Genomic DNA, 27053 nt, shown 5'->3' on the forward strand with positions numbered 1-27053 from the left:
ACTTAGGCTTAAAGATTACAAAGGACATGCCATGCTCAAGGCAGTCAATTCCCAAGCACATGAGACTGAGGGGAAGGAATCCCCCCTCCATCCCCATCCCTAATCCCCGGCGGGGAAAGGAATCCCCCCTCCATCCCTGACCCCGACATGGATGAATTCCCTGTCGGAGACCTAAATCCCTGACGAACTGGAGTGTATCAGTGTAAGCTTGGGTGAGTATGTAATAAAGGTAACAAAGAGATTGAGACAGAGAGAGAGAGAGAGGACCATTGCGAGAGTTGAGGTCGGCGACGAGAGAGAGAGTCCGACGGGCGACAGTGACGCCGGTCGGCGATGGTAGATGAAGGTTGAAGGACTGAAATTCTTCTTTGAGTATCTCTTCTCTATCACTCGAGAAGGCATGAATCTAGGGTTCTGACGATGATGGTGGTTGGCGAATCGACAATTCAGCGATGAAGACGAAGGCACGCACGAAGCTAGGGTTCAGCTGTTCTAGAGACAGAGTTGAGAGTTCTCTCTTCTCTTTGTCAAAGACTTGAAGTTGAATTGTCGAGGGTTTTGTGATTTACACTTTTACTATTTTTTAAGTTTTAATATTTTAAAAAATGAATAATATTATATATAGTTATATATATGTGTCTGTATATATATATATATATATATATATATTAATCGGGGCCAGGTTGGGGTGGGGACTACATTCCCCATCCCCGTCCCCGAACTTGATCGGGGATTCAGGGATCGCCCCATCCATGACCCCGACCCCACCAAAGTACCCCCTGACAGGGTCGGGGAGCCCGGGTACCCGTCGGGGATGGGTAAAATTGCCACCTCTAACAAGCAACGAAGGGCGGTACAACACGACAACCAGGTCCAAAGCAAGGACAAAGTCATGTATGTAGGCATAGACCAAGGCAAGGATATTGGCATTGGCTAAGCAATTAATCAAGATTGGAGCAAATTGGCGACTATAGCAACAATGCAAGCCATGGGCTAAGCAATTGATCAAGATTGAAGCAAATTGGCGACTATAGCAACAATGCAAGCCACATATCTTAAGGGTAGGGAATATGAGGAGATTAGTGCAGAAACCATGGCCACCTTTCTTGGGGCAACTCCATGGGTGGAGTACGTAGTCAAGTAGAAGGGTTTGCCTGTGTCAAAAGCATCATATGTATGAGCAAACGAGTTGATGACGACAAGCCACGAGGACTTGATCGGGCAATGGATACACATTCCAACCGAGTAGGAGTGAGCAAAAAAATCGAAAAACCAAACCGACTAAAACCGAACAAAAAAATCGATGTTTAACTGAACCAACCAGTATACACATATTTCTATATATTTATGTATATTATATATGTTTTATATATATACTAGTAAACATGTACGTGCATTTGCACGTGAGTATCTTCAAGACAAAAATATTTACAATTCATAAATAGTTTTTGAATAGTTATAAGTGGGCAGTTTTTGAAGTGAGAGTAAAGAACATATATGCCCTTTTTTATGCCAGTTGTATGTTGCTTAGATAAGGGGTAAAAATGTCTAATAAAAAGTCTAGAAAATGGGGCTATTCGCTCCTTTATTAGTAGTATAGATATATTTTATATATTATAAATTAATAAATATGCACTATATATAAATATATATTTATAATATATGATATGTTATTTATTATTTAAAATATAATATTTTATATATATATATTGTTGCCATCACCCGATTTTTTCTTAGTCTACCACATGAACACTCAATTCACCTTGAACATCCGATCAGACCCTCCTAATCTCCTTAAAACACCCAAAAACCCAGAAAACCCAACTTTTAGCCCTAAAGCCCTCAAATCCACCGTTGGACCTACCCGATACCTATTTGATAGCCCCGATCGACCCCCACTTATACCTTAACCATTAGATCATACACAACCATCAGACCCAAGACCTCCCAAAACACCTACCCGTAAAATTTTAATGCAAGATTCCCCTGTTTACCCTTTCATCAAACAAAGATTCCATTTTGACCTCTCTTGTTAGCCTAAACACTCAGAACCCAAATTCCCTTCATCTTAACACATCCTAACCATTCAAACCACACCATTAAACTATGGAGACATAACACCTGCCCATAAAGTTTTAACCCCGGATTCCCCCATTTGCCCTTTCATCAAACCAAGATTCCATTCTAAAACATCCTGTTAACTTAAATTCCTATGATCTTGACCCTCTAAGACTGATTAGACCCCATCACCAGATCCTGAACACCCCCAAATATCCACCTGTGAAATCTCAGCCCAAAATACCTCTATTTACCCTTAAACCGCACCAATATTCTATTTTAAGGCTTTAGATTTACCGAATGCCAAGTCCTTCCAATCTGAGCCCATTTGACCAAGTCTGACCTTACCAATCACCTCGGACTACCCAAAAACCCTACTTTGAGAAGTTTCATCCAAAGCAGACCCTGTTTACCCCTTGATCACACATAGATTCTGTTTTGAGGCTTCATATTAACCAAATCGAGCCTTTTCTAGATCTTCTCGATTTGAGCCTAGTTGGGCCAATTTGAACCCACCGATCGAACCCCAAAACCCACTTTACCAAAATTCAGCTAAAAATCCCCCAATTTGCTTCAGTTTTACAAAAAGATTCCATTTTGGCCAATCTCATTGGCCCATACTTGTAAACCCCCCTCTTTGTGATAAACTCCACCTTCCACTCCCAGAAATGTCCATATTAAAAACCCTCCTTGAACCCCCTGGACCGATTTTGACCCAATCCTACAAATTTCAGTTTTATCCCAATTCTTTGTAAACTCACAAAAAGTCCCCTGGTGTTCTTAACAGGAGCCGAATGTTTCATTTTCGCCCCAAGCAGAGAGGGGAGATAATCGACCGTTCATCGTCTTCCCCCATTCGAATGCAAACAGAGCGGCGGCGGCTCAGCGGCAAAAACCTCTCGATCCCGGTGGCAGCGTCTTCTTCTCTTCCCACTCTCCGGTCAGTTCCAACTTTAGCGTGACGTCCCTTCTCTGTGAAACCAGAGCCGGACTCGAAGGAAGGTCACTGTCCATCATCCCCAACCTCCGAACAGAGCAAGAGAAACGGCGAACGGAACCCCTCCCTTCACTGATTTTTATTTCTTTTTCTTTCTCTCTCTTTCTCCCTCTCTTCTCCGTTCTTTTTTTTTTTTTTTTTTTTCATTTTCACATCCCATACACCGCTGTGTGTCTTTCGTTCGTCATTCACGCCGGCTGAGAGTAGAAGAAACGCTGGTGTGTCGTGTTAGCTCCAACGTACATTCTGCTCATCAACTCTGAAAATCTGTATCTCTTATCAACTGAATTCTGTATCTCTCATCTCTGTCTCGCTACGATTGCTCTTATTCTTATTCTTATTTTTCTAGCGGCACATATGTTGGTTCAGAAGGCAAAAAATTTTAAATGATGTTTGTATACCGTGGCTTGATCCGCCTGACTGGTTAGCCCCTTCTGTGTATAATTTGTTCTGATCAATGAAAGTTTTGTTTATCCAAAAAATAATCCCAAATTTTCCAAGGATTTAAAAAAGAAACATGTTTTATGGAAAGAAGAGTAACGGAAGACGAGTAAACAAAAGGAAAAGAAGAGTAAGAAAAGCAAACCAGATTCGCACTATTGCAAGGAACCGGGCCGTCGTGGGAGATGGCACTGAGTTTTCTGATGGGTTCTCTTCCCTTGAGCCAAAACCTTGAATTCTTGACGACAAAAGAACCGAATGAGGCAATTGGCGAGGGCGTTGAAGAAATCCTGAACATAGCCTCCATTGTTGAAGGTTGATAACGTGTTCTAATTGCTCTGGATATAGTTTCTGTGAACGGCAAAACAAGGGTGAAAAATGAATTGAAAATCCATTCCGAAGAGCTTTGAATGTAATGAGAGGGTCATTCACCCTACATATACATCCAAATTGTCAAAGACATAATGTGGTTTAGTGAAAGTAGACTTGTTGTATGAGGGCAATTACCCAATGTTGGTCCTAACTATTTGGGGTTTTGGAAGGGGTGAACTGGATGTGGTCCTAACCTTTGGCATTCTTTGCACAAAGTGGATGGTTTTGTTGGCCGACTGCCCAAGATTTTATCATGGCACCTAGTGGTGCCCCTAAAGTAGCATGCGCATATGTCTATATATATTTATATACTTTAGCATGCTTGTATCTGTATGTCAAGTGGCATGTTTAGTTTCTAATCTTCTATTCATATAGGTAGTTAACAATATTGTGACTATTGTTTTGGGAGTTTAAAATAACAATGTTTTAATCAATTGTGCTAATACACTTCTTGAAACATTTCATTTCTTTTAAAATCTAGATGTGCATATTCTTATGTTTTAATATATATATATATATATATATATTAATTTGTTCAAATATTAAAATACCGCTCTCATGAATGAAATTTATTTGCACTTGTCTTATACTCTTTGTGTGCGTTTTCAGGGCTTATACTAGATGGCTTGGTTTTTGATTGCCATGTTAATGATTTTACTTTGGGTAGTTTCTCTGTGCAAAGTTCTTCATGCATCTTCTTCTGCATCCAAGGTTGCAAGCTTTTTGGATGGTAAGTTAGTGTTATATGTGATTTTGAACCATTTGATGCTTTCGGTGTCCTTGGCATTTGTTGATTAGGTGTGGTACCATGTCAAAAGCAGGTGGATTTACTCAGAAGAAAAATATCTTGCTGGTTATTGCCCACCCAGATGATGAGTCTATGTAAGTTTCTTTTCTTAAGTTTTCATGTATTACTCAACATGCAATCTTTTATTATAATAATCTTCTCGGTTCTCTTTCTTTAGTTGAGCCTATAAGGTTTGGACAATCCTCCTGAAACTACAAGTGCTTGTCAACATCAATGTTTGCCAAGTGAGTGAACTTGTGTCTCTTGGTTCATGGAATGTGAGCCAAATGCACAGTACACTTTATAAATGTAGGAATAGCTCGTTCAAGTCAAAGTCTGCTTGACCAGGTTCACATAAATTTTGTACCTGATTTTTGATAAGTAAAACTAAAATTCATTAAAAGGAAAAAAGTGATACAACCTAGCCCAGTGTAGGGCCTGTAGGCAACACCTACATTCAAGCTCAAGCATTACAATTCACCCAAAGGTAAAACAAAATAATTGTCCAAATTACAAATTAAGCCCCAGACTTCCAAAAGATGACCCCATCGATCCTCTTGATTAATTGTCAGGCTTTCCTAATCGACCAAGAAGACTTGCAACCAATTCAACCTTCTTCATCTTTCCTCCCTTCCTTCCCCTTCCTTCCATATCTCACCCCTTCCTCAACTGTTTTCTTTTTGTTATATTCTTCCTTTCCACTTCTTTCAAGTTGTTCAATTGCCTTCCTCAACCCCCTTCCCCCAGCGGCCAAGAGACTTCCCAATCACCACCTGTCTGTCAACTAGTTGATCAATACCCACCTTCCCCTTCTTAGTGTTCTCTTCCCCTGTAACCTGTATAGCTTCAGTCCCCACAGTCTCCTCACCCCTCCCTCTCTTCTTTTTCGTCCTCCTGTCTTCCTTTTGTACCGGATTAGATGTGTCAAACCGAGGTGGTATTCAGATAGTGCATGAAAAAGTGTTCTTTTTTTTGTGCAAATGGAAACAAGTTGTTCTGAACCACAAAATGCAGGAAAAAGTGTTATATGAACTTGGCTTCTCTTTGCTGAACAATGAAATGAATTTTGGAATTGCCTATTTTACTTCCAAGTCACATGGTGAAAATTGATTGTGTATGAAGTAACATGTACCAAAAGTAGTGAGATTTTGATCTAATGTTGACCCATTTGCTTACGTTCTCAGTTTGTTTACTCCAATATCATTATATGGGCTTGAGATTTTAATTTATAATCAGATAGCTGGGCTTGGGCCTTTTACCATGTAAAGAAGCATGCCTGAGATTGGGTTTGTTGTGGATGTGGTGTTTTATGTGCCCAACCTGCCACACGTTGGTTGAGCTGGTATGTGGTGTAAACCTGGGCTCCCAGCACTTTCAGTGCATGAGCTTTACACTAAATAACTCATATGTCATACAAATATTAGAAGAGTATAGATTACATTATGTAGTGTTCAAAAGGGGGGGGGGGTAACTTTGGTTCCAAAGTATCACTGTTTGTGATCCTTGAGCTGGTATGTGGATGTGGTGCTTTATGTGCCCAACCTGCCACACGTTGGTTGAGCTGGTATGTGGTGTAAACCTGGGCTCCCAGCACTTTCAGTGCATGAGCTTTACACTAAATAACTCATATGTCATACAAATATTAGAAGAGTATAGATTACATTATGTAGTGTTCAAAAGGGGGGGGGGGTAACTTTGGTTCCAAAGTATCACTGTTTGTGATCCTTGAACCACTAACAATACCATCTAAATGCAAAAAGATGGTTTTAACCCTCGACCATGCAAAACAAATACTTGTGGACATAAATATGGTTTTGACTCATCAAAAAAAAAAAAAAAGAAAAAGAAAATACATAAATATGGTTTTAATTGTTAAGAGCCTTAGACGTAGCAAGGATGAATAATGTAGGAACAACATGCAAGAGAAAAGAAAGATAGCTAGGATTGAGGAGGCTAACTTTTAGGAACTCTGCTCTGTTTTTTCGAAAGTAAATGAAGAATAAAATTTATTGAAGAAAAAGGAGAAAGAGAAATACATGTGGACATAAATATGGTTTTGACTCATCAAAAAAAAAAAAAAAAAAGAAAAAGAAAAAACATAAGTATGGTTTTAATTGTTAAGAGCCTTAGACGTAGCAAGGATGAATAATGTAGGAACAACATGCAAGAGAAATGAAAGATAGCTAGGATTGAGGAGGCTGACTTTTAGGAACTCTGCTCTGTTTTTTCGAAAGTAAATGAAGAATAAAATTTATTGAAGAAAAAGGAGAAAGAGAATACAATAAGGTGATAAGGAATACCCAAGAAAACAAAACCTCCATTCCAAACCTTTCCTCAAAATTTCTAACAAACCTTCCAGAACCCAAAAGAAACAACACAAAGAACCCCTAACCCATCATTAAAACTAGAGACCTGAACATTATTTCACAATGAAACTAACCCCCCAAATTCACAATATAGACTACCAAGCCACCCTAACCCTCCCAGATCTTGCCTCAAACCGTTGAGTATAATCCTAATTTCTACATCAATATGAAGCCCTACACCCAATAATACGACTCCATGAAGAAGTGTATATGTCTCTTCCTCTAGGTATGTATGGTAAGTAGTTAGTAGGGAAGGTTTGTTGATCTCTATGGGCTCAGGTAGTGATTTAAAAGGCGTGCCTAGGCGCACATGCGAGGCGCATTTTAGGGTATGCGCCTCACCCAGGTCCTAAGGCGCATCTGATGCACCTTGCGCCTCATCCTAGGTGTGTGCCTTTTTAAAATTCTACGCTTTTTGCTTTTCTTTTTTGAGCCTAACGGTTGGGCTGGGGCTAATGTTGTTCATTCATTCATTTCAATAAAATATCTTCTTAAAAGGCAATTAAAGTTACAAAATCATTATTTTTTATGTGAGAAATAAGAATTTAAGACCCTAACATGGACTTGTTCGGGCTTGCCTTGAGGGGCTTGGTACAAAGGCGACTCATAGAATCAAGAATACAATATGTTTTACATCAAATTAGCCACTTGAAGTAATGCAATTGAGGAAAAAAAGAGATTGTGGATTTTACATGCTTGAAAATGCTTTATATGTTTGCTTTTATTTTTAAATTTTCATTTGAATACACTTTACATGTTATGTTTATGTGTTTTAATTTTAGATAATAGGTTTTTTAAAAAAATTATTTTAAAATTTAAGTTTATATTTTTTATTACCATTATGCTTAATATTTATTTTTGAAATTTTGTTGCATTTTTTTTTAATTTTTGGCATTTTTTTGAAATTTTGACATATTTTTAGTTTTTAGCATTCTTTTTTTGGTAATATGCGCCTTGCTTCAAAAAGGCACGCACCTTGTGCCTCAGGCGCAAATTGGTCCTTGTGCTTTTTTTGCGCCTTGCGCTTTTAAAACACTGGGCTCATGTAACCTCCACGAGTTTGATTTGAAAGATTCCGTGTTGTTGTTGGTGTTGGCTATGTGCAGACTTAATTTGACCACACCCTCTTTGTAAAGAGGGGAGATGCAATAGTTACTATTCTTATTGTTTATGTTGATGATATTGTTGTTATTAGGGATGATGTGGAGGAGATTGGGAATCTTAAGCGTTTTTCTCAGTATAGAATTTGAAATTAAGGATCTTGGTGAGTTGTGATATTTTTTGGGTGTTGAAGTGGCAATTGGCAAGGCCCAAAGATGACATTTTATTTCACAGAGGAAATATGTGATTGACTTGTTAAGTGGAACTACTAAATTTGGTGCCAAACCTAACCTGTTTCTACACCTATTGATGTAAATCATAAGTTGTCTGCCACAAAAGGGGAGTTGTTGGCTGATAGGGGAGTGTTTTAGAGACTTGTTGGGAAGTTATTCTACCTATGTATGATGCAGCCTGATTATCTTTTGTGGTGAGTACGATAAGCCAGTTTATGCACGCCCTTAGAGACACTCATTTGACTTCTGCTGAAAGAACATTATGCTACTTTAAGGGATCTCCGTGAAGAGGTCTCTTGTTTGCTAACCATAGACATAGGAGGATAGAGGCGTTTGCAATTGCAGATTGGGCAGGTAGTATTGATGTCAAGAGGTCTATGTATGGATACTGTATCTTGGTTGCTAGTAGTCTTGTTTCTTGGAGAAGTAAGAGGTAGAATGTTGTGGCAAGATCTTCAATAGAAGTGGAATATAAAGCAATGGCTCATTGGTTGTTGGAATTAGTATGTTTTAGATCTCTTCTAGAGGGGTTGGGTATTAGCTATGACAAACCAGTGGTACTGTATTGTAACAATCAAGCCTCTACCAATATAGCTCATGACCTCAACCAGCATGATAGGACGAAACATATTTATGTAGATAGACATTTGATACGGTAGAGAACGGTATCTAGCGATACCTGTCTATCGTTTGTTGCTTCAAAGGGGTAGTTGTCAGATATTCTCACTAAGGGAGTTCCCAAGGCCAAGTTGCAAAATTATATAAGCAAGCTGGGCATGATTGATATCTATGCTCAGTTTGAGGGGGAGTGTTGAGGTATTGGGCCAAGCAGCTCTAGTTGTACCTTCTTTGTATTATTTTTTTTTATCAGTAACAAGAAACTTTATCAATGATATGAAACTATGTGAAACTTTAGGTACAAAGGGGGGAGGTAAATTGTCTCAACTCCCCACCAACAAAATACATTGGAAGAAAGTCAAAAGTTAGCCCAAAATATAAATTCCCTATTCACCCCTTGTTGGCTAATCCATCAGCAACTGAGTTAGCAGTCCTCTTCACCCAGCTGTAACGCAACACAATATCCCTACTCAGCCATTTGAATTTTTTCTTGTCATTGTTGCAACTCCACAAACTGCTGTCTTCTTCCTTTAGCCACCTAATCACCACCTCCGAGCCACCTTCAAGGACCAAACATCTGATGTTCAAATCTCTTGCTCTTTGGTACTTTAGAGGGCTGCAAAAATCTCAGCCCTAAGAGAGTCTCCTTCTCCAACTGGGCCTAAGAACATGGCAGTGATAACCCCATCCTCATTCCTGAAAACTCCCCCAATCCCAGAAGGCCTAGGATTCCTTAAACAACTACCATCAAAATTCAGTTTTATAAACCCAGGGGGAGGAGGGGACCAAGAAGGACTACGAGTCCTCTTACATAGGGCAGAGGAAGCTCTCTTTCCAATTTCTTACCAAATCAGCCACAGAATAACTGGAGAACAGCTCCATAGTTTTCAAGCTAGTGGACTACCCTTACAAGTATTAGATCTAACAAGTCTTCCAAGGATCTTTCCTTGTCTGAAAATATTCGTGAGTTTCATTCTTCCCATAGGGGCCAATTGCTGCCCTAATGCTTCTCCACATAATCTTCCCTCTCTTCTTCGGCCATCTGAAAAATGAAGAAGAGAACAAGCTTTGGACACTCCCAGGGGGAGTTCAAATACACCCAAAGAGGGAAAACCCCACTCCCATATTGTTTTAGCGATCGAACAAGTAACCATAAGGTGGTAACCAGTTTCCCCATAAGCTTTACAAAGAGTACACCTATTAGGAAGTAAACAAGAATTGGGTCTCTTTTTTTGAAGTAGGTCAGTTGTGTTAATTCTTTCCAAGAAAGTTTCCCAACAAAAACTACAAACCCGAGGAGGAATGGGCTTGCTCCAAATTTCTTTAACCGGGAAGGACAACCCAATAGGATCAGAAGGCTGAGTTAATGTCTCAAAAAACGAAGCACAAGAGCCAGAATCTGGTCTTTAGTTGTCATGGGCCTAAGGCCTCTTTTTATTGTTTATTCGTGCAGACTCCCTATTAGGGGCAACCTTAAAATTTTCCTGTCAATTATGCTTGGAACTAATAAAACACAATTAGTGGCCTGGGAGACAACCACATTTCTTTTTTCCAAAACTCTCTCTTCTTCTTCTCTCCTATTGTTCTAGATCCTTTTCTTTTGATTTCTTTGGTCAAATACACAACTTCATTACAGCCTTGGTCGACAACTTTGTCTAAATTTAGCAACTCCCTGAAGGGACAAGCCTATGCCTGATACTATAATCTTAAGCCAGGAATAGTTAAAACATGGGAAGAAATGGCTACATTCAGTAACTGTTTTTAAGGAGTTGAAAGAGGAGTTCACTATGTTTTTTTGAAGATTAGTAATCTTCTTTTTTCAACATGAAAAGAAAATTACAAAGAAAGGTCTTAAGATATCATCTTCAACAAAGTAAAAAAGAAGACAATTTCAGAAAGAAAAAATTAAAAACTTCCCCTCCCAAGAATCCCATTGAAATGCTCGATACATAAATACAAACCTGACCCTTTCCAAAAGCACATCCCACAGAGAGCCTTGCTGCTCAACTCTCCAACACAAAAACGCTATGGTTGACTTGGAGTGGACAGAGCAGGCCCATGGCAAAGATGTCTACACAGACATCCAACAATTCCAAAATTGTAGCCTTGACTTGTAGTGTAATTGTGAAGATGAGCCTAGTCTGGTGTAACTTTGTCTCAATGAATTGCCTTAGAGTATTGTGTTCATTTGGGAAATCTCAAACTTATCAAATTCATTGACCTCCTAAACAGTGGAAGGAGCAGTTGCAAAGAAGAGATTCCCCTAGTTATCCCCTTGACATAGAGAGAACTTGCCCCATAAGTGCAATATTGGGTAGAAGGCTTGTTGGAATGGCCTAAAGATTCTAGAATTTGGAAAGGCTCCACAGATGGCCTCTTCTCTTGTTCCTCTTTCTTTAATGTCCTTGCCTCACCTAGCAACCCGGCTGGGGACTTCCTTGTAAAAGAATTTTGGAGCAAGCCTATACCCCAAAAAATTCAACCTTCTGTTGGGAAATCTTCCGTGGTAAGGTTAATATGTGTGATATGCTGCAAAAAAGAAGGCCTTTTCTTGCCTTTCTCCTCACATGTGCTCCCTTTGAAAGGAAAGTGGTGAGACCTTTGCACACCTTTTTTTATCTTGTTCTTTTGTGCATCATGTTTGGGTTTCTTTTTGTCTTCTCTTTGGTTGCAGGTGGGTTTCCCCTCGAGATGTGGTAGGTCTTTTTAACCGTGACTTTTTAAGGCAATCAAAGAAAAGAGGGAAGGTTATGTGGAAAGCTACAAAGGCAGCTATTTGTTGGGTGATATGGGAAGAAAGGAATAACAGAATATTCTTAGAAAAAAGTAGAACCACGGAGGAGGTGATTGACACAATCAAAGTCAAAGTAGCTGTTTTGGGCCCGGACGTAGGATCTCGTCACGGGTCGGTCCACGGGGAAAACCTCTAGCTTCCCCTTGCCCCTCCCTTTGCATGTAGACCCTATCGTGGCGACCTAAGGGTGATTTGTCCAAGAGATCACCCTAACTCTCCTTAACTCTTGACTGAAATTCTTGGATGCCTTTATTCAATAATAGTGGCTCCTTAAATAGGAGATTACAAGAGTCCTGCTCCTAGGGAGACTCCTTGCTGAATAGGGAGACCTCCAACTCTATCTTGATAAGATAAGACTGATAAGATAAGATAAGTCTCTCTTAATCCTAATCTAATAAGATAAGATAATCTAATCTACTAACTTAATAAGATAAGAGTAACAAGATAGTCTAATCTAATCTGCTGAATGGATATGACTGTTGCTGCCGAATTGGATAGGATGAGAACACCGGATCATTGCTGCTGCTGCTCCCAATACGCGTCCACATCAGTAGCCCATTGGGTAAGTTCTTTGCATATATTCCAAGAGTTCTTAGTCATAGACATTATAAGATCGTGGACAGAAGTAGCACAATCTTCAAGAGTGAAAGAGAGAGTAAGGATGGAATGGAAACCTCCAAATGGTAACAGAATTAAATTGAATTTTGATGGAAGTTCATTTGGGAATCCGGGATTGTCAGGTATCGGGGGAGTAACCAGAAATTCTGAAGGGAGGATATTAACATTATTCTCTGGACCTATTAGCATGGGCAACTCTCTAAAAGCTGAGGTAATGGCATTGCTACAAGGATTGAAGATAGTCAAGCAACTAGGAATGAGGCAAGTTGAGGTTGAAGGGGATTCCAAGGTGATCATCTCTTGGGCTAATAACAATAGAACTACTCCGTGGACCTTCAAACAAGTGATAAGGGAAGTGGAAAAGGTTTCAAGGGAGATAGAAGCAGAATTCAAATGGATTAGAAGGAGTGCAAATGGGCTAGCTGATTATCTTGCTAAACAAGGGGCTTTGAGGCAACAACTGTTTTGGGCTGCATTGTAAAAGGGACTAAAATATGTATTCGTGCAAGGCTTCTTGTTCCATACACAACGTTGTAAAACTTCTTAAATCTAATTTCAAATAAAAGTTTCCTTTGATGATCAAAAAAAAAAAGGCCTAAAGGCTATAAGCTTACTAAGGAGATGCTTTCTCAAAGCATGTTATGCATCCTACCATGGAGCTTATAGTCATTGCAACTTGGAATGTTTTATACTAAGGAGATTCTTTGCTGAAAAGGCATGGAGTTGAGTAGTCAATGGCACCTAAGGAGAGGCACTTTTGTAATTTTTTGATTGTCGAGTTCATAGTGAGTGCTCCATGTTGAGGTGGTCAGTTATGTCAGTGAGGGAAGTATAATCATTGTGTTTAGTCAGCATTAAGGGGCACCTAAGGAGAGGCACTCTTGTAATTTTTTGTTTTAATATAAGTAACAATGTTTTGGGTGTGAGGAGTGAAGTTCACACCCAAAACACATTCAGACTTAATTAAGTTGGTACAGAGGTTTCTGGCTTAGATTGACCTTCCTGAGAAGCAGGTGAAATGAGCAACCATACAGATGATGTCAGCACCTGGTGTGGATTGATTTTAGGCACATTTTATGTATTTTTAGGAAGTTTTGAAGCCATTTAATTTTTTTTGGGTTTCTCCCACAAAAATTGAGAAAAAGCAGATCTGATTACAGTTAAGAATATATTCAGATGGTGTTTATTTTTCAATTGAGACCATCTGTATTTGACTTCTAGCATGGCATACTTCTGAAGACCATGGAAGTGCTCCTGTAATTTTCAGATCAAGTTTGACTATTTCGGAAAAAAAATTTTCCCCTTCCTATTATGCTGCTTAGCTCTGTTAGCATAGTATTCAAGGCACCAAGGCGAGGCTAGGCGACCATGGGGTGCCCATGAACCTAGGTGCCTAGGCGATGGAATTTAAAAATAAGAAGACGATGGATTTCTACCCCTTCTGAACTAGTTTTTTATTTTTTTATTTGGTTTTATGTATTATGCACTTACTTTTGTGCTTGTGTTTCTTGTAGTGTTGCTTGATGAGAACAATTACTAAAATAAAAGAAGAAAATGAAGAAGAAAAGTAAGGGTGGAGCCCCTGTTCTAGACCCAGAAAAGCTGGTGAAAAAATATTAAAATAAAAGAAGAAATATAAAGAAGAGAAGAAGGGGTGGAGCCCTTTTCTAGATACCAATGATGAGAACAAAAAAAAGTTGAAGAATGCAAGAAGTTAAGAACAAAAGAAGGGGGCGGAGCCCCTGTTTTAGTCCAATAATATGATTCAAACCAGGAAAGAAGAATGGGGGTGGAGCCCCTGTTATAGTCCAACAAAAAGGAAGAGGAGAAAAACGGGGCATAACCACTGTTTTAAATCAGTGGAAAAAGAGAACAAAACAAAGGAGGAAACTGATTAACTCACCTTGACTTAGAGGACTGTGTCAGAGCGATGGAGGACTGTTGTTCTCTCCTCTTCCTAAGTTCAATTCTTTTGTCAAAGTGAAACCCTCGAAGGTTATTTTGTTTTTACTTTCCTCGCAACAAAAGCATGATAACGTGCAACAAGTCCTATTATAAAAACTACAACCAACCAATAAAATATTGTATATTTTGATATATGTGTTTCAGTCCCCTAAGCATACGCCTAATATTTTTTTTCTTGGCTTTTGGGTGAGGTGCCTAATATATTAGTCGCACATCAGTGACATCACCCCCCAAAAAACTATGTTTATTCTATTTCCCGAGTCATTTCTTTATTACAATCTCCTATTAAGTCACTCAAGACTTTTGCAGGTTCTTTTGTCCAACTATTCTTTACTTCATGTCAAGAGGATATAATTTTCACATTTTATGCATGTCAACAGGTATTGTAGCATTACTTAATGATTCTATATGAGTTACCTTTATGTGCATGAGTATGTTAATATGTATTGTGCTTGGAAGGAAAAATTTGTAACATAGATGATATTTTTGTTTATTACATAGATTAAAGTAGAAATGCTCATATTTTATGCTTTACTTAGTTTGGTTAACTTGATTTAGGAAGAGTTGTTCTAGATCTGATCAAGTTGGTAGGCTGCCTGATGCTATTGTGGCTTAGGTTAGTGACCAAGGTCATGGTCGAGTTAATAGGCACCTAATTTATTTTCCTATAAATGGAAATGTAATGGTTATCTGTTTCAACAAATGCCCAAACCGATATAGTTTCTTTTTGATTGGTAACATTTAACCTTTATTAATTGTGAATTATGATAAAAGAATTTTTTACATACAATGCTAAGTGCCCCAAAACTCCCAAAAATAGGCTAGCATACCTAGCCCTTCCCTTTTTCAACTCAAGATCTTATCTTGAAATTGTGCCTAAAAATGCTGTGCCCTTTGAATCTCTTGTTTGGCGATTCTAATTTCTATCAGCCAACCCATTTGCAGATTGTTGCACTTTTTTTTTTGTTTTTTTGAAACAGGTAATGTGAGAATTTCATTAAGACAAAAAACATGTACAACAAGGAGCTGTATACAGGGATTTACAAAAACTGCACCAGCAGAGCTAGACCCCCAAACCCTGATTTACAAAAAGATTCCCAACCGCAAAAAAGGAATCAAAGTTTCTGTCCTTGAAAGCATTGTTTACTGCTAACCAGGAAAACATTTTTCCCCAATTTGTTGCACTTACCAATAATTGGTTACCATGTCCTTAGCTAGGTGTTTGATTTCTGTCAATGTATTGCTGTATTTCTATGAACCCTGGCTTCCATTACCACCACTTTAATATTACCTTCCACGGCTATATTCTCAAAGTTAAGATTCTGGCCATTCTCAACCCTTGCAATATTGCGAAGCTCCAGCTCTAGTGTTGTCCCCAGGCACTGTAGTTCTTTGTAATAATGCTAGAATAGCATCATATTTTAGTTTGACCTGATATTGGTGATTTCCATTCTTCAATTGCCAAAGAACAAGTTGTTGATGATGATGCCATGTGATGCCAGTACATAGGTATGTCATTGTAGAGAAAGGGGAAAATTCATTTAGAATATTAATTCTGTGCAACCCTAATTCATATGCTTTCTAGGATATCTTCCTTTATATGTATCTTTCCATGAAAAATTATTGCTTTCCTCTCTTCCTGTACTGTTCATAGAATTGCTACCCTTGTACATTTCCATTAGATTCTAACACTCTTTGTGGCTAAAGTGAAGAAAGATGAGCTAGTTCCTCCTTATTCTTCTTTTCTTAATTTGTTTTCAGTTTTTTTTTTTTTTTCTTTTTCTTGGACTGAATCAAGGGATCCGCTCCATTTTCTTCTTCTTTGACTGAAACATGGGTTATATCCTATTTCATAGTCTTTTTATTTTTTCTTCTTCTTTTTCTTAGACAAATACAGGGACTCCAGCCCCTTCTCATTCTTCTATTTTAACTTTCACCTTTTTTTTCTACGACTAAAACAAAAATTTTGTTGTTTAATTGATTTACTTATACTTGGTTTTAGCCTGCAATTGTGCTACCCCCTGAAATAGGTGGGACCCCAAAACACTAAGTGTAGGGGTGTATCAGAGGGGCCCCGATATGATACATATCGGCTGATATGCCTGGTATGTTGCGATATTTCAATCCTTGCCTAGGACTACTCGTATCGACTTTGTTAGCTAGTTGACTAATGATTAATTATCTTAGTTAATCACAAAGTCATTTTAAAGATTTTTTTTTGTTTGTATCTCTAATTATTTGAAATAATATAGAATATTTTCATGTTATGTTATTCAAACTGCTGCTTTAAGCATCTTCACTGGAACATGATTGGCTGATGGTATATAAAATAGTAAAAAGGCATAAAATAAAGGAAAGTTGCAGAGGAGTTCTTTCAAGTTTCCTTCAAATCAGTGGTTTTTGCAATTATAAAGTTGCCACAAAAACTGGCATATCAAATAATCTAGGTTGCACTAATTCTTTGGAAAATAAAGGTTGTAATACCCTATTGTAGCCTATCCAGCATAACTTTCTTTTGTTTGCAAAAAACAGAATGTAAGCTGAATACTCAATGTCACTCTTTGTAGTCTATATTTAACTTATTTATGATATTACATCAATATCTTAAGTTTAGAAAAAAAAAATTTATTCATTGACTAGTCAGCATCTTGTTAGCACCTCATTGCATTGATTACACTTGTTTAAGTAAACTGCACTATTGATGAAACCTTTAAACTACATCTTCACTTATCTTCAAGGGGGTACTGTACCCATTTTTGCTCCCATGCCCTTGAATTGGTGCCTTTATTCCTTGGGACTTTGTTGATGTTGAAAGTCTTTGCCTCAGTTATAGATAGCTTCCTCCTTTTAGCCAGCATAAATGGCTTCTTCGAAATTATTAGTTGTCACCCAAACTGATCATTAAAATCATATCAATCATCATCATCCAATCATTATTTGAACTATATGGGGTTGGCTTCATGAATCCTGTTTTGCATTCCATTCTGTTTAAATCCATATCCATTGTTAAGTTATTGTCACTTAAATCATTTTTTACTACTTCTGAATGTCCTTTTGGGCCTACCCCTAGCCCTTTAGCCCCCTCAACTTGCAATAAATCACTTCTTACCAGTGTTGTTGATGGGCTTCTATGCATGTGACCAAACCATCTAAATCTACTTTCTCTCATTTTATCACCTTTTGGAGCTACTCTTATGTTCCTATGAGTGGTTTCATTTCTCATCCTATCCTTTCTAGTTTTTAATACTCATCCATCTCAGCATACACTGGCACACATTTCTTCAACACCCACTTTTTTTTGGAAATGTTGTTTCTTGATTGCCCAACACTCTAATCCATACAAAATAGCTGTCTGGTATTTGCCTACCACATAAAACTCTGAATGCACCCTTCTGTTTTTCCCATCCTACTCTAACTTTACGGGCGACATTCTCCTTACTCTATCCCTGGTTATGACTCATGAGTAATTGAACCAAGGTATCAGAAAAGGTCACATTGAGTTATCTCTTGATCTCCAATCCTACTTATTTCAAAACCTCTTGTTTTAAAGGCATTTGTTCATATGCTTAATTTTGCATTTAATTCTTCATTAGTTTTAGTAATTAAGGCTATGTTTGGGTTGAAGGAAAAAGTAAGGAAAAGAAAGGAAAGAGTAGGAAACCTTTACAAATCTTATATAGATTTTCCTACCTTTCCTTTCCTTTCCCTACCTTTTATTTAATCAATGCACCTATGATTGGTACAAATAATTAAGGGCCAAGTGTTGAACCTTGGTGAAGATCCATCATAACCATGGTTTTTGAACTGCCGTTGATCCGGACGGTCGTACTGTTCGGCCCGAAAACCATCTAGGCAACCGGTTCTGTTTTACCCCAAACCCGGTCCCTGGCCAAAAACCGTTGAATCAGTCGACGACTCATTGACCCGGGCGGTCGAACCATCGACCCGTCCAACGGTTTTTGGCCATTTTTAGTTTTTAATTTATTTTGTCAGAATGGGTTGTCTATTCGAATTGGACAGTCAAACCATCGACTTGGAAACTGGTGGCTAGAACGGTTCCGGTTCTGGGTCATTTTTTAAAACGTTGATCATAACTATAAAATCTGGTCTCTTTTGCAGGTGTTCTAGCATTAACTGTTGCACCCTTATACATATCCTTAGTTAGGCCTTTATGCTTTTCTAAGAGCCTATTTGGAAATCCTTTTTTTTCTAAGAGCCACCATATTTGCTCTTTAAACTCTATAATATCCTTTTTCCATGTCAATGAACACCATATGATGATCTTTCTTTTTCTCTCTAAACATTTTTTATCAATCATCTCAAAAGAAAGACAACTTTCAATTTGATCTCCCTAGCATAAACCTGAATTGGTTATTTGATATACTTGTTACCTCTTGTAATCTTTGCTCAATTATTCTATCCCAAAGTTTCACGGTATGGCTCATAAGTTTGATTTCATGATGGTTATTACCAAGGTTTAAAATGTTAGTCTTAGTGGAAATGTCAGTCATCCAAATATAGGGAACATGTCGAAAATGTTGGAAATATTATTAAAATTATAGACATGATGGAAACATAGAAATATGCAAAAATATAGAATGATATTTTATGTAAAAAATGCTTAGGCACACCTTTTTAAATTATTATCTTGTTCTAAATCATTAAACAAAGCTAAGAAACTAAGGTGATAGGCAAAATAATACATTAAGAAGTTATCTCATAAAGCTTAAGAGTCAAAACTTTTATTTTTAATGAAATTTTTATATTGCTATAAAATCAACCTTAATTCTGTGTTTGGTTGTAGTGCAAATTTATTTGCACTGATACAAAGTTATGGTAGTGCAAATGATTTGGATGCAAATTCTGATTTATTTTTGTTTCAAACTTTACCTTATTTTGTTTGATTGCAGTACAAATGATGTAAAATAAGATCTGAAGCATAATAAAGTAAAACCCAAAGCAAAATTAAACCAGAATTTGCATTCTTTTCATTTGCTCTCCCATTCATTTGTACTAGTGCAAATTAAATCGCACTGCAACCAAACACAACGTAAGAGTAAAAAATACATGATAGAATGACTTAAAACAAAATTTAAACTCAGAAAAGGTAAATGATTTTAATAGATCAACCAAATAATCTATTACACAAACAAAAACTAATATTTGACTTCATGTTTGAAAACAATATCAATCTGGTTCATAGTGGTAATCATGTCCCTTAGACAGGCAATAGCATTGCTGCTTTATATATCTATATTATTATTATGTTATAATACTATCTCTTGTAGCCTACATAGTGTTGATTCTGGTAGTGTTCGTTAGAGAATATGTCAGTCTAGTAAAATTTCATGTTGGTACTCCTGGAAATGGAAATATTCATAGAAATATTAACCATGGTTATTACAACTTTGTATATTATTTTTGTTCTTAATATTTGAAAACATATCAATAAGAATGGTATATTGGATTAAGATGATAAAAATCTTTGAGCAATTTTCTTTGGAAAATATCTGAAAGGAGTGGAAGATTTTGGCAAACTCTTCAACTCTAGACCCCAAAGTTCTTTAACATGGGTCCATCCTGCTAAGGGAACGACTGTCAGCGGTGCAAAGATCAGAAAACAGCTTTGCTAATTCACTAGCAAAGAATGGGGCTAAGCTAACAGGGATGGTTATTTTGGGGAACAACCATTTAAATGGTTCTGTAATAGCATGGAAAGGATTTGGTGGTAGTCATCAGCCTATAATATGTGATCAACTTTTTGTGCATACATATCATTCTTTAATTCTTTAATTATAAGAGTTACAAGTTACCCAAATAAAAACTGATATCTTTTCCTTTAAGAACTTTTACTTTTGAGGTATACTGTTGGTATATGATCCCTTCTGTCTATTGGTGGGTTTTCTTAACAATGTAAGGTTCATTGGACCATTTTATGAAACTAATTATATTTTAAGCACACTTTTCTAGTATAGTGATCTACAGAATCAGATTTTGTTCTTAAAGTTTTATATTCACTATTTTCTCCAAAATAATGGTTGGATTTGCTTATTTTGTAATATATTTTATCATCCAGGTAATGCAGATGGCAAGGGAAACATTAGAAAGGAAGAGCTTTACCAGGCTTGTCTTGTCCTCAAGGTGATGAAACATTTGGACAAAAACATTCATATTTTTAGCACTCTGCCTTCGATACAATGTGGCCAGTTAAGAAGCTGAGTTGAAATGAATGAAATACCATTGATTCTATCTAGCCATGGCAATAAAAACTAGGCCTTGGAACAAAACTGAAGTAAACTCAATGAGTTTCTAGGTCTCAAGATCTTAGGAACATTTAACCCAGGATTTTCTGCTTGCCATTCTATGGAAAATTTGTAACATTTGAAATTTATATACAGATTCCACACCATCAAGTGAAGATCATAGACCATCCAGATTTACAGGTGAATCTATGTCTTTTCAGAAAAGCCTATACAAATATCAATCTCTTTTGCTTTAAATATGAAACAGCTATTTTTGATTGTATTTTTGGTTATAATTTGGAAAGAGGTCACTAATAGGATGGATTTGAGGTGATGTGGAGCCATAGCCTACTGTCAAGTATTATCCAAGATGAAATTGCAAATCAGAACATTGACCTCGTAAGTTTTTTCTTTTTTCCCTTTTCTTTACCAAATCAGTTATTCCTCTCCTTGTTGTTACTCTTTGCAGATGTTATTTTTAGCTTCTGGGGGCTTTTGGTAGCCCCTGAAAGTATAATAGGAAAAGATTCAAAGATTTAAAGTGGCATAAATCCAGGGGTGTTGTTTATATATGATAAGATTTGTAAAATAATCACCCCAATGCCTGTGCTTCATCACAGTAATTAAGTAGGTTTCAAGTTTCTGAAGTGCTGAATGGTACATTTTTAAATTTGGAATATTTTCAGCATTTTTCTTTCAACATACCACCATATCACCAATTTTTTGTCCTGTATGTATTGCCTGTTACTATTCTTTATTATTATTATTATTATTATTATTATTATTATTATTATTATTATTTTTATGTGTGTGAACTATATCATTTATATGGTATCCTTCATATTTGCCCTTTTCTTAGAGGGGACTTAGAATTTACTGGGAATCAAAATATTCTGAATTGTGAATATTTCCAAATTGTCTTGGCTTTTATTTTTCAATATTATGCATTTATATGAAAATTGATTTTTGGAAAATTTTCATTGGTATTGATACATTTGGATAGGAACCTTTCCTTTGATATAGAACTTGTTTGATCCTTTAACGGTCTTGGTGAAGATATGACCTAGGGCATTGGGAAGAATATGTTTCATGTTGTAGCAGAACCTGAAGATGAAGTGTCGTCTTGAGCCTTCAGGGAGGTTCAGATGATAGGCTACTAATAGCTATCTATCACAAGATCCCACCCGTTTGCCCTCAAGTTATGAATGTTCTGAAACAGCTATCTATCACAAAATGTCTCTTTCCATCTTCTCCAACCTGTTGGCTACCAAGTCTGGAATAGAGGAGGGAGATAGGTAATACACGGGTGGACTAGTTAATCAATCTTAACTCTAATGGAAGGGCTTTCTGCCGTAGAAAGAAGATGGAAAGTTCACGATTGAAGTGAAGAAGCTGACACTAGAAGAAGGAAGAAGTAGAAACATTTCAGTTTTGAAACTAATAGAAGTAGCTACACGTTGGCTGAAAGGGTTCATCGATGGAGCACTTTTTTCAGTGAAGAAAATCGGTTGGATGAGTTCGTTGGGACTTCAAGGGAGAAAATATCATGTGGTTTTAAAGCTTAATCAGAAGGGTTGGTTTGTGGCTGTAACTGAGGTCTGTGGCAACAACAACATTTGGTCTGTCTTCCAGAAGGAAAACAGGGATCAGGGTGGAGGTTGTTTACTCAGAAACTTCAAGAATTTCTGTCATTGAAAGCTGATAATTTGCTTGAAGGAGTAGACCCCAAGAACAATCAAGAAGTGATAGAAAATAAAGTGATTGTTGGCCGCGTCAATAAGGTCCAAAAGCTGGTTTCGGATGGAAATAGAGAAGGATGGGAGAGGAGACTGGTGTTGGAAGCACGTAGAGATGTTTCGGACTGGGGTATTATTTTGAACGTTCTGAAAAAGAAACTTCAACTGGTTACAGGTGTGTCGGTCTTCCCTTTTGATAAAAGAAAAGCATTATTGGTTGTTGGAGAAAGAATAGTAGAGTTCGATAGCTTCGAAACAGGGCTGGGAGTGATATTGGTGCAGTGTATTATGACTTCCTTTCAACCTCTCGAAGAAGACAATTCTGGAAAAGATAAGGGCGGCAATGGGAGGAGTCTTCATCTCTTGCAGCGTGATGAATCTCAGCTATGCAATGGTGGAAATCGTCGGAGTGAAGTCGGAAGTCGTCCCTCGATTAGTTGAGGTTTTCTCGAAGGGTGTGTGGACGAGGGTTTGGATCACGACGGAGCATGAAGCGTCATTGTGAGGGGAAGGTTGAGAGGTTGAAGATGATGTTGATGTGGCAGGGTGGAGGTCACGTGGCAGCAAGGGCTTGGACAGGATATTGTTGACCGACATTCTAGAGCTGGAAGAAAAACAAGCGGGGGGGAGGGGGGAAAGAGATATAAGTTTCGTTCCTCGGAAAGGTAGAAAACTTCAAATGATTTTGAAAATGGGGAAATGAGGCTTGAGAAAAGGAAGAGGATGGTCTCTTCAAATTCGGGTACCCCGTTAGACCCGAATAGGTCTTGTCACAATACAGGTAAGAAGAGTGGGTCGAGTTTCAGGAATGAGTGCCCCGAACTTGGCGGAATTCTGAGGTCTTTTAGCAACTCGCTGGTCTTCGTTTAAAACTATTGGTTACAAAGTTATTAGCTCTAGTATTTCGAGTTGAGTTTGATGCAAGGGAAGACGAGAGACGCTTAAAGATCAAGTGACCGAGCCAAAGGCTCTTATAATCCTTTGTCATTTACAAGATGAGACTCAGGGGCTCAGAGCAAGCGAACTCAGGGGGTACCCTCTCAAGAACAGAAGACGTGCTAAAGGCTAGTGGCTTTCAACTTCCATCGGCTACCTTTGAACAGGACAATCCCTTGAAGAATTTATACAGCCTAGAAGAAATCCTGAAGAAAGTTCAAGCCTGCAGCACCGAAGAGCACAAAAGCAGGGTGAAAATCGGTTCAAGAGAAGGAAGGGCGACAAGAGAAAGTCTCCAAGGCTTAGCAAACCAAACTTTAAAAGGAGTGGACTAATGGGTAGAAGATATTCGAATGTGGCCAGAAAAAAAAAAAAAAGAGAAGAATGGATTTGGGTGATAGCTAAGTATGATGAAAATGGTAGGAAGAGGATAGTAGATCGAACAGGAAAGGCTCCCGGCGACTACTTATATTTTCCAGTGACTGGTGATGTCGGGCATTTTCCTCAGGTTAGCAAGGAGCTTGATAGGATTTGTGGTTTCTCCAAGCCCGGAGATGCAGTTGAGTTGCCCCTAGAGTCTAGATGTGAATGTGAAAAATCAGACATGACGAGACCATAATTTTTTGTCTCTATGGAATCAGAGAGGTGGGAGGGGGGGACAATTTGGAAATGATATAATGATATGTTAACGCTGATTTAGATCTGGAGATTGAAGGTGAGGTTACAGGAAAGGAAGCGTCTGGTGGTGAAGAATTCCCCGAAGGACAGGGTGAAAACCTTGTAGAGGATAGACTACCCTACAAGGAGGTTAAGGTTGGAAGGGTGGGCATCAATTTGGGCAGAGGGAGCAATTTTCAGGAGGAGGAACAGATTAACGAGATGACCAAAAAGAAGCCATGTAATTTGAGAAACCATAACGTCGTACATGTGACAAATTTTTTCAAGGCTAAAATTTGGCTTGGCAGGGGCAACCTACAAAAAAATACAAATGGGTGTAGAAGAGGAAAAGAATGAGGGGTAATGGGACATCTGGTACAAATCATAGGGAGGCAACAGAGCAAATCCAGTCTTCGGTCCCCCTTCAGACGAAGGAACAACAGGAAAGTGAGATAAGTGGGGTTGAGCCTGATTTTGGTGTAAACATGTTGCTGCAAAGTAGTGATATTATTGATGGAGAGTCAGGTGATGTAGTTCTCCAGAGATTAGTGGGGAGAAAGGTTGTAATCAGGAGAACAGAAGAAGAAAAACAAGGAGAAGAAGTTTCAAAGACTGGGGACAGGAATAGAGAGAAAAAGAGTAGAACAGATTCAAAAGGACCAAGAAGTCAAGGGATTAGTACAGAATGGGAAGGTGAATATCAATAAATTGGTGGGGAGGGAGGTCGAGATAGGAAAGCCTCTTGGTTTAGTTTTTTGAGGAGGGGAAAGACTTTGCGAAAATAGCATTTGAGAAGTTAAAATAAAAAGAAATAGAAGAGAAAAAGAAAAAGGAAGAATACTTAGAAAAAATCAAGGGGTGGGACGAGAAGGGGGGAGAAGAGGAGGGACTGGATGAGATTGAGTGATATTAGGGTTGGTGGAAGATAGGGAGATGGGCAGGAAGATGAGGTTTCTTAGCTGGATTATGAGGAGTATGAGAGAAGGAAGGAGGGAGGAGAATGGGTGGAGCATTGAATATTTGATAGCAAGAATGGGCAATTTGATCAAGTCTCCAAAGCTGTTTTGATTGCAAAGTTCTGGAATTTCCTTGATTTACAGCCTTGTAAATGCAGAATCCTTTTCATTTTAAAGCTTTGAGAATGTAGTTGGTATGTCATCTAGACAATCAAGGGTGTTAGGATGTAATCTTTTTCTTTAAATGAAAATTTTCTTGATTCTTCAAAAAAAAGTTTCATGTTGTAGTCCTCACTCAAGTTGGATGGTCCAACAAAATTGATGAAATTGATGTCATCTTTTTCTTTAATCCTGAGATGAGGCTACATCTGCACCTTGACTTGTAAGTTGTAACAGTAAATTCTTTTCCCACCCCTGACAAAAAATTCATTGCAGCTAACAAAATTACCTTTTAATTTATATAGAAATTAATTGAAGTTGTATTTTTTCAAAAATGATAATTTTAAAGATATATAATGGCTACATAATTGCAATTTTCTTCTAAAGTGGTTACTGTAGTATCTTAAATGGCAAAATGTAATACACGTATAATTATATTTCTATATATTAATTGAATAATGAGAGTGGGCGCCATGATGTATAGACATCAGAGACATGATGGGTAAACTTCCAAAAATTTATATTCTATTAAACTTATTTAATGTAGTGGAAAATAATATTATTTTGCTAATTCCTTTTTCTTCAAAACACAGAAAAAATCTTTATTAAAACCAGAAGAAAAAGAAGAGTAATGATCAAGTCTCTAGACATAATGTGAGAGTGAAACAATAAAAAAAATTAATAATAATGTGAGAGTGAAACTGCCTTACAAGTGATCAACCATGAATACAATTTAATGAAGTAAAAAAAAAGCAATCTCAGTTACCTAGAAGAACTGACCCTCCAGAAGACAATAGGTTTAAAATAAACGGCAGGCTTTAATTAATTTTAACATGTGTAATTACTAGTAACTGTTTGTTTACTTAGTGTAATTATTTTTGTGAATTGTATTCTTATTTTAATTTAGAACTTTACTTTTGGTTAATTTATAATGCTATTTAATTTAGAGTTTTGAAAACACATTAAGTATTGATTATAAAAAAAACACATTAAGAATTCTTTCAAAATTCATAGGTTGTGAAGTCAAAAATTGGCCCCTAGTGTACTTAGGGCTCCCCTTGGGTGGAAATCCAAGATCTGAGAGTTTTTGGAAGCCTGTGGTAGAGAGATTTACTAAAATATTGGCACTTTGGAAGAGGAATTACATTTCTTTTGGAGGAAGCATAACCCCGATCAAAGCCACTTTGACCAATCTTCCCATTTTCTTCTTGTCCACTTTCCATATTCTTGTGAATTGCAAACAGGTTAGTAGACCTAAAGTGAAGAGTGGGCTTGGGTTAGGAAACTTAGTCCAAAAGAATTTAGCTCTCTTACGAAGTGGTTGTGGAGGCTTTCCTTAGAAAGAGATAGGCTTTGGCACAAGGTCATTTCTAGCATACATGGTCACTCAGACAACAGCTGGGACGCAAAGGTAGCCCCCATTGCAACTTCAACCTCTCCTCAGAAAGCAATTTATGTGGTATATCCATTTTTTCTTAGCCTTATTTGGTATGATGTGGGAAATGGACTAAGAGTCTTGTTCTGGGAAGACCTTTGGATAGGTAAACATCCATTAAAGGTCCAATTTCCTAGGCCTTTTCCAATTACAAATCTGAACCTATTTTTGAGCTTCTTTCCCTCAGGCTTAAATTGGGACTTTGAGTTCAAAAGGGATCTTAGGGAATTGGAGTGAGAATCTCTCATCTCTCTTTTGGCCACACATGACTTGGTTTTTTTTGGATCAAAATGTAGAGGACACCAGGGTTTGGTCAATTTCCCCTACTAGATTTTTTACTTGTGCTTCTTTAACCTCTTAACTCAGCCTTCTACCTTGGGGGTAAATTTCCTGGTGAAAGAAATTTGGAGTAAGCCAAATGTCCTAAAATTCAGGCCTATTGTTGGGAAGTCTTCCTTGCAATGACCAACACCTATGACATGCTATAGAAAAGAAGGCAAAATAAGTGCCTTTCCCTTCACTTGTGCATCTTCTGTAAATTCAATGGTGAAATATCCCATATCTTTTTATTTTGCCCTTTTG

The 27053-nt window shown here is 37.7% G+C and overlaps 1 protein-coding gene across 11 annotated transcripts in view; it reads left to right on the forward strand.

The window, feature by feature from the left end:
* The first annotated feature begins 2764 nt into the window (after positions 1–2764).
* LOC148852885 (uncharacterized) overlaps positions 2765–27053 on the forward strand; it is a 51656-nt gene continuing 27367 nt past the window's right edge. Inside the window, exons 1-7 of one of the 11 annotated variants that reach the window (XM_088946680.1) lie at positions 2765–3294; positions 4478–4598; positions 4690–4750; positions 14660–14730; positions 20427–20491; positions 20749–20793; positions 20911–20991. In XM_088946680.1, the coding sequence (XP_088802806.1) occupies positions 4490–4598; positions 4690–4750; positions 14660–14730; positions 20427–20491; positions 20749–20793; positions 20911–20991 (432 nt within the window). In that variant the 5' untranslated portion in view covers positions 2765–3294; positions 4478–4489. Of the gene's footprint in view, positions 3812–4477; positions 4599–4686; positions 4751–14659; positions 14731–20426; positions 20492–20748; positions 20794–20910; positions 20992–27053 lie in introns of all 11 variants that reach the window. The other 10 variants (XM_088946685.1, XM_088946676.1, XM_088946684.1 and 7 more) reach the window with 10 other exon arrangements.

This window comes from Nelumbo lutea, chromosome 5 (assembly GCF_056320005.1).
Source record: "Nelumbo lutea isolate HS-2025 chromosome 5, American lotus-T2T, whole genome shotgun sequence".
In the NCBI taxonomy this organism is placed as follows: Eukaryota; Viridiplantae; Streptophyta; class Magnoliopsida; order Proteales; family Nelumbonaceae; genus Nelumbo; species Nelumbo lutea.